The sequence below is a fragment of the Notothenia rossii genome (assembly GCF_949606895.1).
Source record: "Notothenia rossii genome assembly, contig: scaffold_100, whole genome shotgun sequence".
Lineage (NCBI taxonomy): Eukaryota > Metazoa > Chordata > Actinopteri > Perciformes > Nototheniidae > Notothenia > Notothenia rossii.
Window position 1 is genome coordinate 94,849 of NW_027639454.1, and position 15,468 is coordinate 110,316.

A 15,468-nucleotide genomic window follows, 5' to 3' on the forward strand; every position below is an offset into this window, starting at 1 on the left:
AACACAGAGACTAGACTAACACAGAGACTAGACTAACACAGAGTAAAGACCAACACAGAGACTAGACTAACACAGAGACTAGACTAACACAGAGTAAAGACCAACACAGAGACTAGACTAACACAGAGACTAGACTAACACAGAGTAAAGACCAACACAGAGACTAGACTAACACAGAGTAAAGACCAACACAGAGACTAGACTAACACAGAGACTAGATTAACACAGAGACTAGACTAACACAGAGTAAAGACCAACACAGAGACTAGACTAACACAGAGACTAGACTAACACAGAGTAAAGACCAACACAGAGACTAGACTAACACAGAGACTAGACCAACACAGAGACTAGACCAACACAGAGACTAGACTAACACAGAGACTAGATTAACACAGAGACTAGACTAACACAGAGTAAAGACCAACACAGAGACTAGACTAACACAGAGACTAGACCAACACAGAGACTAGACCAACACAGAGACTAGACCAACACAGAGACTAGACTAACACAGAGACCAACACAGAGAGTAGACTAACACAGAGTAAAAACCAACACAGAGACTAGACTAACACAGAGACTAACACAGAGACTAGACTAACACAGAGACTAGACTAACACAGAGTAAAGACCAACACAGAGACTAGACCAACACAGAGACTAACACAGAGACTAGACTAACACAGAGACTAACACAGAGACTAGACTAACACAGAGTAAAGACCAACACAGAGACTAGACCAACACAGAGACTAGACTAACACAGAGACTAACACAGAGACTAGACTAACACAGAGACTAACACAGAGACTAGACTAACACAGAGACTAGACTAACACAGAGACTAGACTAACACAGAGACTAACACAGAGACTAGACTAACACAGAGACTAACACAGAGACTAGACTAACACAGACACTAGACTAACACAGAGACTAACACAGAGACTAGACTAACACAGAGACTAGACTAACACAGAGACTAACACAGAGACTAGACTAACACAGAGTAAACACAGGTCAAACATGCAAACAAAAAACGTCTCCATTACAATTCTGAATTTTCTCATATTTAGAATTTGTTCTTAAAATTCTGACTTTTTTCAGGAAAAATCTGACTTTTCCCGCAATTTTTAAATTTAGAATTTTTCACAAAATGCCCAAATTCTGGCTTGATTCTCATAATCACAATTTTTTTCAAAATGTTTCCCTTTTACTCCAAATTCTGACTTTTTTCTAAAAGATCTCAAAATTCAGACTTTTTTTGAATTTTTTTTTTGACTTTTTCCTCAAGATTTTAAATGTTTTAAATTATTCACAAATTGCCCGAATTGTGACTTGATTATCAAAATTCTGACTTTTTCTCAAAATCGCAACATTCTGACTTTTTTCAAAAATGTCTGACTCATCTCATATTTTGAAATTGTTCTCAAAATGTTGACTTTTTTCTCAAAAGTATATAGAGTACTCACGTCCACCAGGTAGTCGAACAGCCGTGTGTACACAGCTTTGGACAGAGCGTCTCTGGAGAAGCAGGCCTGCTCCGTGCTCATCGTCACGGCGATGGACTCCGTCTTTCCGCCCCACTTACTGTCCATCATCCTGCTGGTGAGTTTACTGCAGAGACCGTCCTGGGGGATGCCCAGCAGGAAGGACGGGAACGCCAGAACTGACAGGGACAGACAGAGAGTTACAGACCGTCCTGAGGGACGCCCAACAGGAAGGACGGGAACGCCAGAACTGACAGGGACAGACAGAGAGTTACAGACCGTCCTGAGGGACACCCAGCAGGAAGGACGGGAACGCCAGAACTGACAGGGACAGACAGAGAGTTACAGACCGTCCTGAGGAATGCCCAGCAGGAAGGACGGGAACGCCAGAACTGACAGGGACAGACAGAGAGTTACAGACCGTCCTGAGGGACGCCCAGCAGGAAGGACGGGAACGCCAGAACTGACAGGGACAGACAGAGAGTTACGGACCGTCCTGAGGGACGCCCAGCAGGAAGGACGGGAACGCCAGAACTGACAGGGACAGACAGAGTTACAGACCGTCCTGAGGGACGCCCAGCAGAAAAGACGGGAACGCCAGAACTGACAGGGACAGACAGAGAGTTACAGACCGTCCTGAGGGACGCCCAGCAGGAAGGACGGGAACGCCAGAACTGACAGGGACAGACAGAGAGTTACAGACCGTCCTGAGGGACGCCCAGCAGGAAGGACGGGAACGCCAGAACTGACAGGGACAGACAGAGAGTTACAGACCGTCCTGAGGAACGCCCAGCAGGAAGGACGGGAACGCCAGAACTGACAGGGACAGACAGAGAGTTACAGACTGTCCTGAGGGACGCCCAACAGGAAGGACGGGAACGCCAGAACTGACAGGGACAGACAGAGAGTTACAGACCGTCAAGAGGGACGCCCAGCAGGAAGGACGGGAACGCCAGAACTGACAGGGACAGACAGAGAGTTACAGACCGTCCTGAGGAACGCCCAGCAGGAAGGATGGGAATGCCAGAACTGACAGGGAAAGACGGAGAGTTACAGACCGTCCTGAGGGACGCCCAACAGGAAGGACGGGAACGCCAGAACTGACAGGGACAGACAGAGAGTTACAGACCGTCCTGAGGAACGCCCAGCAGGAAGGACGGGAACGCCAGAACTGACAGGGACAGACAGAGAGTTACAGACCGTCCTGAGGGACGCCCAGCAGGAAGGATGGGAATGCCAGAACTGACAGGGAAAGACGGAGAGTTACAGACCGTCCTGAGGGACGCCCAACAGGAAGGACGGGAACGCCAGAACTGACAGGGACAGACAGAGTTACAGACCGTCCTGAGGGACGCCCAACAGGAAGGACGGGAACGCCAGAATTGACAGGGACAGGCAGAGAGGGACAGACCGTTCTGAGGGACGCCTAACAGGAAGGACGGGAACGCCAGAACTGACAGGGACAGACAGAGAGGGACAGGCAGGCCCATAGCGTAGTGTGTATATAGTATATCTAGTATCTCAGTCCTGGCTCTCCACCACTGCGTAGTATAGTGTGTATATATATATATATATACACATATATATATATGTATATGTATATGTATATGTATATACATATATATACATATACATATATATATATGTATATATATATGTATATGTATATACATATATATATATGTATATGTATATATATATGTATATGTATATATATATATATATATAGTAGGGTCTCACAGTCCTGGCTCTCCACCACTGCGTAGTTGTTCTCTTCTCTGAAGCTGATGTTCCCCAAATGAAGAATAGCTGCAACCAGCTGGAGGACAGAGTCCTGGTCCTCAGAGGACAGACCGACAACTGACATGGCCTCCTGCAGGGAGACAGACAGGTTACAGAGAGACAGACAGGTTACAGAGAGACAGACAGGTTACACAGAGACAGACAGGTTACAGAGAGACAGACAGGTTACACAGAGACAGACAGGTTACAGAGAGACAGACAGGTTACACAGAGACAGACAGGTTACAGAGAGACAGACAGGTTACAGACACACAGACAGGTTACACAGAGACAGACAGGTTACACAGAGACAGACAGGTTACAGAGAGACAGACAGGTTACAGAGAGACAGACAGGTTACAGAGAGACAGAAAGGTTAGACAGAGACAGACAGGTTACAGACACACAGACAGGTTGCAGAGAGACAGACAGGTTACAGAGAGACAGACAGGTTGCAGAGAGACAGACAGGTTACAGAGAGACGGACAGGTTCACATCCCACCACTGACATGGCCTCCTGCAGGACCACGGACAGACAGGTACAGACAGACAGAGACAGATAGAGACAGACAGACAGGTACAGAAAGACAGAGACAGACAGACAGACAGACAGACAGACAGACAGGTACAGACAGAGACAGACAGACAGGTACAGAAAGACAGAGACAGACAGACAGGTACAGACAGGTACAGACAGAGACAGACAGGTACAGACAGAGACAGACAGACAGGTACAGAAAGACAGAGACAGACAGACAGACAGACAGACAGACAGACAGACAGGTACAGACAGAGACAGACAGACAGACAGGTACAGACCATGGTGTCTGTGAACTCCTTCTTGTCGTTGATGTCCTCCACGGTGTAGGTTCCTGATTGGTTCAGGTAGTAGTAATAGTCAGGGGTCGTGACCCCCAGGTTCTCCCTCTGCTCCGAGGTCGCCCCCCCCAACAGCTGAGGACAGAGGTCACACAGAGGTCAACTAGAGGTCACACAGAGTATATATATATATATATATATATATATATATACACACTGTGGGGGGAAAAGTATTTAGTCAGCCACCAATTGTGCAAGTTCTCCCACTTAAAAAGACGAGAGGCCTTTAATTGTCATCCTAGGTATACCTCAACTATGAGAGACAGAATGGGGGAAAGAATCCAGGAAATCACATTGTAGGATTTTCAATGAATTAATTGGTAAATTCCTCGGTAAAATAAGTATCTGGTCACCTACAAACAAACAAGATTTCTGTCTCTCACAGACCTGTAACTTCTTCTTTCAGAGCCTCCTCTGTCCTCCACTTGTTAACTGTATTAATGGAACCTGTTTGAACTCGTTATCAGAATAAAAGACACCTGTCCACAACCTCAAACAGTCACACTCCAAACTCCACTATGGCCAAGACCAGAGAGCTGTCAAAGGACACCAGAAACTAAATGGTAGACCTGCACCAGGCTGGGAAGACTGAATCTGCAATAGGTAAGCAGCTTGGTGTGAAGAAATCAACTGTGGGAGCAATTATTAGAAAATGGAAGACATACAAGACCACTGATAATCTCCCTCCATCTGGGGCTCCACGCAAGATCTCACCCCGTGGGGTCAAAATGAGAAACAAGAACGGTGAGCAAAGATCCCAGAACCACACGGGGGGACCTAGTCCATGACCTGCAGAGAGCTGGGACCAAAGTAACAAAGGCTACCATCAGTAACACACTACGCCGCCAGGGACTCAAATCCTGCAGTGCCAGACGTGTCCCCCTGCTTAAGCCAGGACATGTCCAGGCCCGTCTGAAGTTTGCTAGAGAGCATTTAGATGATCCAGAAGAGGATTGGGAGAATGTCATATGGTCAGATGAAACCAAAATAGAACTTTTTGGTAAAAACTCAACTAGACGTGTTTGGAGGAGAAAGAATGCTGAGTTGCATCCAAAGAACACCTACTGTGAAACATGGGGGTATTGTATTAGTACCGGATAGTAGTGTATGTATATTTGTGTATAAGTACCTGGTAGTAGTGTATGTATATTTGTGTATAAGTACCGGATAGTAGTATATGTATATTTGTGTATAAGTACCTGGTAGTAGATGTGGAAACTTCTCTCTCCGGGGTTCTGCGAGACGACCCGAGTTTTCTCCAGCAGGAAGTTGGAGATCTTCCCTCCATCAGGAGCCCCCCCCCTGCTGAACTGGATCTCAAAGTACTTCCCCTACACAGGGGGAGCGTGTACACGTGTTAGAAGTACACAACAGGAGTATTGACGCAGTATTAAACTGTATATGAATATATATATGAATGTGCAGATACTCACAAATCTGCTGGAGTTGTTGTTGCGGACGGTCTTGGCGTTACCAAAAGCCTCCAGCAGGGGGTTAGACTGCAGGATGATGTCTTTCACATGCTACACACACACACACACACACACACACACACTTCAGCTGCAGCTCCCTGTACTGGCCACCAGGGGGCTGCAGATTCACTTGGAACACACACACACAACAATTCCATGTGTTGTATGGAATTACATTACATTACATTACATTGCATTTAGCTGACGCTTTTATCCAAAGCGACTTACAATAAGTGCATTCGAATTATTAACAAATATACTAAGTCTGACATCTTCATTGACATTTTACAATCAAAGGGAACATCCTTTAATAAGCTCACTAAACAAATATCAGTTCACAGAAATGTTATTTCATTTGTACAAGTGGCATGTTTGTATTGAGCAGGTTATTAAACAGTGGAATAAAACCATGTTAAACTATTGGAAAGCACGGAAAATGTGTGTGCATTGAGATTAACCATTAAGATGACATACACATGAAGTCATGAACACTAACCCAGACATTAGTCTAACTTGACCCTAAGACACTTGTAGCCTCTGCTGACGCACAACAAGGGGAGGGTCCACACAGACACCTATCAGCTCTCTGCTGTTCCTCACACCACTCCCCCTCCCTCCGGCTGACATTATGAATGTAAAGCGTAGTAATCATAGATAACACGGCAGGGTCCGTGACAGTTTGTTTTCATCTGATTTCAAATAAACAAAGTCTTGGTTTTAAGAATATTAAACTTGTTTCGCCAAATTCAGATGATAAAAACAACGTTTAAGCTAAGGCATAATTACAAGAGGCAACTTAACGTCACAGCAGACAAAACAACAGCCGTGTTTCTCGTGAGGGTTTCCCCGGGAAACAAACACAATACATAGCTTGTGACGTAACTAGGAGTCTAGTGGACGGTATCAGTACTACAATAATAATAATAATTTATTTTTATTATTAATTACGTTGTTTATAAATTAATCTGAGGGCCGTAAAAAGAGGTGGTGGGGGCCGCCATTTTCCCATCCCTGCCCTAGAGGATGATAGGTCCACCCCCCACTTAAGACATGATCACATAGATAGGAAAAATACATTTGCACACTTTATATATGTTGGCCTTCATTGAAACAGTCACGGGTGCACACATGCTGCAGTTTGTGTGTGCGCGCGTGCGTGCGTGCGTGCGTGCGTGCGTGTGTGTGTGTGTAGTGTTGCAGTAGAACATTCAGCTGTAGCGCCCCACAGCACCCCCAAAAGAAGATCTCTGGCGCCGCCACTGGGTTCAGATTCAGGTCCAGGTTCTGGTTCTGGTTCAGATTCAGGTTCTGGTTCAGATTCAGGTTCTGGTTCTGGTTCTGGTTCAGATTCAGGTTCTGGTTCAGATTCAGGTTCTGGTTCTGGTTCAGATGAGGTACTGACCTGGACTTTGTCTCCTCCTCCAGACACCTTGGAGACGTAGCTCATGATGTATTTAGCCGCCACAGTTTTCCCCGCTCCGCTCTCCCCGCTGACAGGAAACAGGAAACAGCATCAGTGGTTTACCTCCAGCAGGTGTGAGACAGAGAGCTGATTGGTTGACGCCTTACAGGTAAACTCTACAGGTAAACTCTACAGGTAAACTCTACAGGTAAACTCTACAGGTAAACTCTACAGGTACACTCTACAGGTAAACTCTTCAGGTAAACTCTACAGGTAAACTCTACAGGTAAACTCTACAGGTAAACTCTTCAGGTAAACTCTACAGGTAAACTCTTCAGGTAAACTCTACAGGTAAACACTACAGGTAAACTCTACAGGTAAACTCTTCAGGTAAACACTACAGGTAAACTCTACAGGTAAACTCTTCAGGTAAACTCTACAGGTAAACTCTACAGGTAAACTCTACAGGTAAACTCTACAGGTAAACACTACAGGTAAACTCTACAGGTAAACTCTACAGGTAAACTCTACAGGTAAACTCACAGGTAAACTCTACAGGTAAACTCTACAGGTAAACTCTACAGGTAAACTCTTCAGGTAAACTCTACAGGTAAACTCTACAGGTAAACTCTTCAGGTAAACTCTACAGGTAAACTCTACAGGTAAACTCTACAGGTAAACTCACAGGTAAACTCTACAGGTAAACTCTACAGGTAAACTCTACAGGTAAACTCTTCAGGTAAACTCTACAGGTAAACTCTACAGGTAAACTCTACAGGTAAACTCTACAGGTAAACTCTTCAGGTAAACTCTACAGGTAAACTCTTCAGGTAAACTCACAGGTAAACTCTACAGGTAAACTCTTCAGGTAAACTCTACAGGTAAACTCTACAGGTAAACTCTTCAGGTAAACTCTTCAGGTAAACACTACAGGTAAACACTACAGGTAAACACTACAGGTAAACTCTACAGGTAAACTCTTCAGGTAAACTCTTCAGGTAAACACTACAGGTAAACTCTACAGGTAAACTCTACAGGTAAACACTACAGGTAAACTCTACAGGTAAACTCTACAGGTAAACTCTACAGGTAAACACTACAGGTAAACTCTACAGGTAAACACTACAGGTAAACTCTACAGGTAAACACTACAGGTAAACACTACAGGTAAACTCTACAGGTAAACTCTTCAGGTAAACACTACAGGTAAACACTACAGGTAAACTCTACAGGTAAACTCTACAGGTAAACTCTTCAGGTAAACTCACAGGTAAACACTACAGGTAAACTCTACAGGTAAACTCTTCAGGTAAACTCTACAGGTAAACACTACAGGTAAACTCTACAGGTAAACTCTTCAGGTAAACTCTACAGGTAAACACTACAGGTAAACACTACAGGTAAACACTACAGGTAAACTCTACAGGTAAACTCTTCAGGTAAACTCTACAGGTAAACACTACAGGTAAACTCTTCAGGTAAACTCTACAGGTAAACACTAAAGGTAAACTCTACAGGTAAACTCTACAGGTAAACTCTTCAGGTAAACACTACAGGTAAACTCTACAGGTAAACACTACAGGTAAACTCTACAGGTAAACTCTACAGGTAAACACTACAGGTAAACTCTACAGGTAAACTTTTCAGGTAAACTCTACAGGTAAACTCTACAGGTAAACTCTACAGGTAAACTCTACAGGTAAACACTACAGGTAAACTCTACAGGTAAACACTACAGGTAAACTCTACAGGTAAACTCTTCAGGTAAACTCTACAGGTAAACTCTTCAGGTAAACTCTTCAGGTAAACTCACAGGTAAACTCTACAGGTAAACTCTACAGGTAAACTCTACAGGTAAACACTACAGGTAAACTCTACAGGTAAACTCTTCAGGTAAACTCTACAGGTAAACTCTTCAGGTAAACTCTTCAGGTAAACTCACAGGTAAACTCTACAGGTAAACTCTACAGGTAAACTCTACAGGTAAACTCTACAGGTAAACACTACAGGTAAACTCTTCAGGTAAACACTACAGGTAAACTCTTCAGGTAAACTCTTCAGGTAAACTCACAGGTAAACTCTACAGGTAAACTCTTCAGGTAAACTCTTCAGGTAAACTCACAGGTAAACTCTACAGGTAAACTCTACAGGTAAACTCTACAGGTAAACACTACAGGTAAACTCTTCAGGTAAACACTACAGGTAAACTCTTCAGGTAAACTCTTCAGGTAAACTCACAGGTAAACTCTACAGGTAAACTCTACAGGTAAACACTACAGGTAAACTCTACAGGTAAACTCTACAGGTAAACACTACAGGTAAACTCTACAGGTAAACACTACAGGTAAACTCTTCAGGTAAACTCTTCAGGTAAACACTACAGGTAAACACTACAGGTAAACTCTACAGGTAAACACTACAGGTAAACTCTACAGGTAAACACTACAGGTAAACTCTTCAGGTAAACTCTACAGGTAAACACTACAGGTAAACTCTACAGGTAAACTCTTCAGGTAAACTCTACAGGTAAACTCTACAGGTAAACTCTACAGGTAAACTCACAGGTAAACTCTTCAGGTAAACTCACAGGTAAACTCTTCAGGTAAACTCACAGGTAAACTCTACAGGTAAACACTACAGGTAAACACTACAGGTAAACTCTACAGGTAAACTCTTCAGGTAAACTCTACAGGTAAACTCTACAGGTAAACACTACAGGTAAACACTACAGGTAAACTCTACAGGTAAACTCTTCAGGTAAACTCTACAGGTAAACACTACAGGTAAACTCTTCAGGTAAACTCTACAGGTAAACTCTACAGGTAAACACTACAGGTAAACTCTACAGGTAAACTCTACAGGTAAACTCTACAGGTAAACTCACAGGTAAACTCTACAGGTAAACTCTACAGGTAAACTCTTCAGGTAAACTCTACAGGTAAACACTACAGGTAAACACTACAGGTAAACTCTTCAGGTAAACTCTACAGGTAAACTCTTCAGGTAAACTCTACAGGTAAACTCTTCAGGTAAACTCTACAGGTAAACACTACAGGTAAACACTACAGGTAAACTCTTCAGGTAAACTCTACAGGTAAACTCTTATGGGAAACCCTACAGGTAAACTCTACAGGTAAACTCTACAGGTAAACACTACAGGTAAACTCTACAGGTAAACTCTTCAGGTAAACTCTACAGGTAAACTCTACAGGTAAACACTACAGGTAAACACTACAGGTAAACTCTTCAGGTAAACTCTACAGGTAAACACTACAGGTAAACTCTACAGGTAAACTCTACAGGTAAACACTACAGGTAAACTCACAGGTAAACTCTACAGGTAAACTCTACAGGTAAACTCTACAGGTAAACTCTTCAGGTAAACTCTACAGGTAAACTCTTCAGGTAAACTCTACAGGTAAACACTACAGGTAAACTCTACAGGTAAACTCTACAGGTAAACTCTACAGGTAAACACTACAGGTAAACTCTACAGGTAAACTCTACAGGTAAACTCTTCAGGTAAACTCTACAGGTAAACTCTACAGGTAAACTCTTCAGGTAAACTCTACAGGTAAACTCTACAGGTAAACTCTACAGGTAAACACTACAGGTAAACTCTACAGGTAAACTCTTCAGGTAAACTCTACAGGTAAACACTACAGGTAAACTCTACAGGTAAACTCTTCAGGTAAACTCTACAGGTAAACTCTACAGGTAAACTCTACAGGTAAACTCTTCAGGTAAACTCTACAGGTAAACTCTTCAGGTAAACTCTACAGGTAAACTCTACAGGTAAACTCTACAGGTAAACACTACAGGTAAACTCTACAGGTAAACTCTACAGGTAAACTCTTCAGGTAAACTCTACAGGTAAACTCTTCAGGTAAACTCTTATGGGAAACTCTACAGGTAAACTCTTCAGGTAAACTCTACAGGTAAACTCTTCAGGTAAACTCTACAGGTAAACTCTACAGGTAAACTCTACAGGTAAACACTACAGGTAAACTCTTCAGGTAAACTCTTCAGGTAAACTCTACAGGTAAACTCTACAGGTAAACTCTACAGGTAAACTCTACAGGTAAACTCTTCAGGTAAACTCTACAGGTAAACACTACAGGTAAACTCTACAGGTAAACACTACAGGTAAACTCTACAGGTAAACTCTACAGGTAAACACTACAGGTAAACTCTACAGGTAAACTCTACAGGTAAACACTACAGGTAAACTCTACAGGTAAACTCTACAGGTAAACTCTACAGGTAAACTCTACAGGTAAACACTACAGGTAAACACTACAGGTAAACACTACAGGTAAACACTACAGGTAAACTCTTCAGGTAAACTCTACAGGTAAACTCTACAGGTAAACTCTACAGGTAAACTCTACAGGTAAACTCTACAGGTAAACTCTACAGGTAAACTCTACAGGTAAACACTACAGGTAAACACTACAGGTAAACTCTTCAGGTAAACTCTACAGGTAAACTCTACAGGTAAACTCTACAGGTAAACTCTACAGGTAAACTCTACAGGTAAACTCTACAGGTAAACTATACAGGTAAACTCTACAGGTAAACTCACAGGTAAACTCTACAGGTAAACTCTACAGGTAAACTCTACAGGTAAACTCACAGGTAAACTCTACAGGTAAACTATACAGGTAAACTCTACAGGTAAACTCACAGGTAAACTCTACAGGTAAACTCTTCAGGTAAACTCTACAGGTAAACTCTACAGGTAAACTCTACAGGTAAACTCACAGGTAAACTCTACAGGTAAACTCTACAGGTAAACTCTACAGGTAAACTCTACAGGTAGTGTAAATGTACACATCTGAGGTACTTTTACTGCAGTGTGTCAGTGTAATACTCTAAACTGGAAGCACCTGACCCCCAGGGGCCACAGTGATTGGTTAGTTACAGAATAAAGACCCCGCCCAGGTGTGAGTTAAGCCCCGCCCACCTGATGATGACACACTGGTTCTCGCTGTCGATCATCATGTTCCGGTACATGGTGTCAGCCAGGGCGTAGATGTGGGGGGGGTTTTCATACTGAGCCTGTACGGGGGGACATGTTAGTGTGTGTGTGTGTGTGTGTGTGTGTGTGTGTGTGTGTGTGTGTGTGTGTGTGTGTGTGTGTGTCTCACCGCTCCCTGGTAGAGCTCCACTTCTCTGTCAGTGAAGTACGGCAGCTGTTTGAATGGATTCACGGAGATCAGAACCGCCCCGATGTACGTCTGCAGGAACCGGGTCAAGGAGCAGAACCAGAACAGAACCATGTGTGTTTGAGTGTGACAGTTTGTGTGTGTGTGTGTGCGTGTGTGTGTGTGTGTGTGTGTGTGTGTGTGTGTGTGTGTGTGTGTGTGTGTGTGTGTGTGTGTGTGTGTGTGTGTGTGTGTGTGTGTGTGAGGATACGAAGATGTAGTCGTCGTTGTATCTCTTCTTCAGGTTCTCTGTGATAGCGTCCTCGCTGATCTTCGACAGCAGAACCATGTCGTCCACGCCGCTCACCTTCACGTTCTGCGCCAGCCAATGGTAGCGCTCCTTGCTGCCCTGGGGGCGGGACATAAACACACTGAGGTGATAACAGACAGCTGTGGGATCCTATCAGTGGTCTCTGTGTTTAATACTGTATTTACTGATTCAGGATCCATTTACATCAACACTGAGAAACAGTGTGTGTGTGTGTGTGTGTGTGTGTGTGTGTGTGTTATTGTGTGTGTGTGTGTGTGTGTGTCTGTGTGTGTGTGTGTGTGTGTGTGTGTGTGTGTGTGTTTCCCAGCATTCCTTCTGTCCTGTAGGATCTTGTTGAGCAGCGGCGAGCACCGACATGCAGTGTGAGTGAGTGAGTGAGAGTAGGGGCGGACTGGCCATCTGTAGATCTGGAGAATCACAGAACGACCGGTCGTCAAGGGCTGCTGACGGCCGCCACCGCCCACTGTGTGTGTGTGTGTGTGTGTGTGTGTGTGTGTGTGTGTGTGTGTGTGTGTGTGTGTGTGTGTGTGTGTGTGTGTGTGTACAGTGTTTACATGCTGAACTTAAATTAAACATTTTAAATGTTTCAGCTGTTATTCTTTATATTTCTTAATAGAGACTTCACTCTGCTGCCGCCCCCTCCTCTTTATTAAAGTATCTCACTTCATTTAATTGAATATAAATAATAATATGATTTATATATACTTTTCCTCCAATCAGATCATTTGTCTTTATACCGTGTTAGTTATTTTTTAAAGTCCTTATTTAATTTAAGTTATATAATTATTCAGGTTTACAATGTATTTTATTTTTCATTAATTTATCCAAATACATTTTATATTTATTTGCATTTATATAAATGTAATTATTGCAATTCTTTTATTATAAAATCACATGTGAAGTTAAAAAGTGCAGAGTCATCAATTAAACTGATCAGAAAGATTCAATGAGATCCTGCAGGACCGGGACCAGGACTCAGACCGGGACTCAGACCGGGACCAGTAGGCTATAAACCGGGACCAGTACATAAACCAGGACGAGTATATAAACCAGGACCAGTACATAAACCAGGACCAGTATATAAACCAGGACCAGTATATAAACCAGGACCAGTATATAAACCGGGACCAGTATATAAACCAGGACCAGGACCAGTCTATAAACCAGGACCAGTATATAAACCGGGACCAGTATATAAACAAGGACCAGTCTATAGACCAGGACCAGTAAATAAACCGGGACCAGGACTCAGACCAGGACCCACATCGGGACCAGGATATTTAGACCGGGACCAAGACTTTCTCCTGCTTTATGGCTCAGAGTTAGGAAAGTTAGCTCACCATGTCTGCGGCTCACTTCCGGATCTTCAGGTAAAAGGTGAGGCTTCGGGACTCAGGTAGGTCCGGGTCGGGACCGGGTCCAGGTGCAGGTGTGATCCCGGGTGGGGGGGGGGGGGGGGGTCTGATCCCGGGGGCTCGGTCCGGACGGGATCCGGGTCTAACAGCAGGACTGAAGTCTCGGGAACATTTCTAACCCCGTTTCTTCTCCAGCGTCTCAATCTCTGCAGGTGTGGGCAGGTGAGGCCCCGCCCCCTTCTCTTGCGGCTCCTTGTGCCGAGTGGAACTCTGGGTAATGTAGTGCTCGTCCTCTTGCTCACGCTGTGTGGAACTCTGGGTAAAGTAGTCCCGGCGGAGCTCGGCTGCCCCCGTGTGTCCGGAACCGGAACTACACTCATCTGACAGCTTTTATTCTGGAGACTCTTCATTTGTGTTTAAAGAGTTTAAATATCGATTTTAAATTCAAGATTCATTTCAGAAATGAAAGTAGAGACACTACTTACTGATATACACCTGAACATCAGCAGGAGAGGACTCTTTAAAGTAGAGACACTACATACTGATATACACCTGAACATCAGCAGGAGAGGACTCTTTAAAGTAGAGACACTACATACTGATATACACCTGAACATCAGCAGGAGAGGACTCTTTAAAGTAGAGACACTACATACTGATATACACCGGAACATCAGCAGGAGAGGACTCTTTAAAGTAGAGACACTACATACTGATATACACCTGAACATCAGCAGGAGAGGACTCTTTAAAGTAGAGACACTACATACTGAAATACACCTGAACATCAGCAGGAGAGGACTCTTTAAAGTAGAGACACTACATACTGAAATACACCTGAACATCAGCAGGAGAGGACTCTTTAAAGTAGAGACAGTACATACTGATATACACCTGAACATCAGCAGGAGAGGACTCTTTAAAGTAAAGACACTACATACTGAAATACACCTGAACATCAGCAGGAGAGGACTCTTTAAAGTAGAGACACTACATACTGATATACACCTGAACATCAGCAGGAGAGGACTCTTTAAAGTAAAGACACTACATACTGATATACACCTGAACATCAGCAGGAGAGGACTCTTTAAAGTAGAGACACTACATACTGATATACACCTGAACATCAGCAGGAGAGGACTCTTTAAAGTAAAGACACTACATACTGATATACACCTGAACATCAGCAGGAGAGGACTCTTTAAAGTAGAGACACTACATACTGATATACACCTGAACATCAGCAGGAGAGGACTCTTTAAAGTAAAGACACTACATACTGATATACACCTGAACATCAGCAGGAGAGCACTCTTTAAAGTAGAGACACTACATACTGATATACACCTGAACATCAGCAGGAGAGGACTCTTTAAAGTAGAGACACTACATACTGATATACACCGGAACATCAGCAGGAGAGGACTCTTTAAAGTAGACACTACATACTGATATACACCTGAACATCAGCAGGAGAGGACTCTTTAAAGTAGAGACACTACATACTGATATACACCTGAACATCAGCAGGGGAGGACTCTTTAAAGTAGAGACACTACATACTGATATACACCTGAACATCAGCAGGAGAGGACTCTTTAAAG

At 43.5% G+C, this 15,468-nt stretch overlaps 1 protein-coding gene across 3 annotated transcripts in view; it reads right to left on the minus strand.

Annotated features, from left to right (window-relative positions):
• The window catches only part of myo1eb (myosin IEb), a 40,651-nt gene extending 26,544 nt beyond the window's left edge, over window positions 1-14,107 (minus strand). For all 3 annotated transcript variants that reach the window (XR_013804776.1, XR_013804777.1, XM_079696202.1), the window contains exons 1-10: window positions 13,847-14,107; window positions 12,447-12,584; window positions 12,179-12,268; window positions 11,995-12,089; window positions 7,029-7,116; window positions 5,588-5,677; window positions 5,354-5,485; window positions 4,095-4,229; window positions 3,234-3,366; window positions 1,476-1,672 (exon numbers count right to left, since the gene is read on the minus strand). Coding sequence is in view for 1 of the 3 variants with exons in the window: in XM_079696202.1 (XP_079552328.1) it covers window positions 1,476-1,672; window positions 3,234-3,366; window positions 4,095-4,229; window positions 5,354-5,485; window positions 5,588-5,677; window positions 7,029-7,116; window positions 11,995-12,089; window positions 12,179-12,268; window positions 12,447-12,584; window positions 13,847-13,849 (1,101 nt within the window). In the remaining 2 variants the exon portion in view is untranslated. The remainder of the gene's footprint in view (window positions 1-1,475; window positions 1,673-3,233; window positions 3,367-4,094; window positions 4,230-5,353; window positions 5,486-5,587; window positions 5,678-7,028; window positions 7,117-11,994; window positions 12,090-12,178; window positions 12,269-12,446; window positions 12,585-13,846) is intronic.
• Window positions 14,108-15,468: the final 1,361 nt, after the last annotated feature.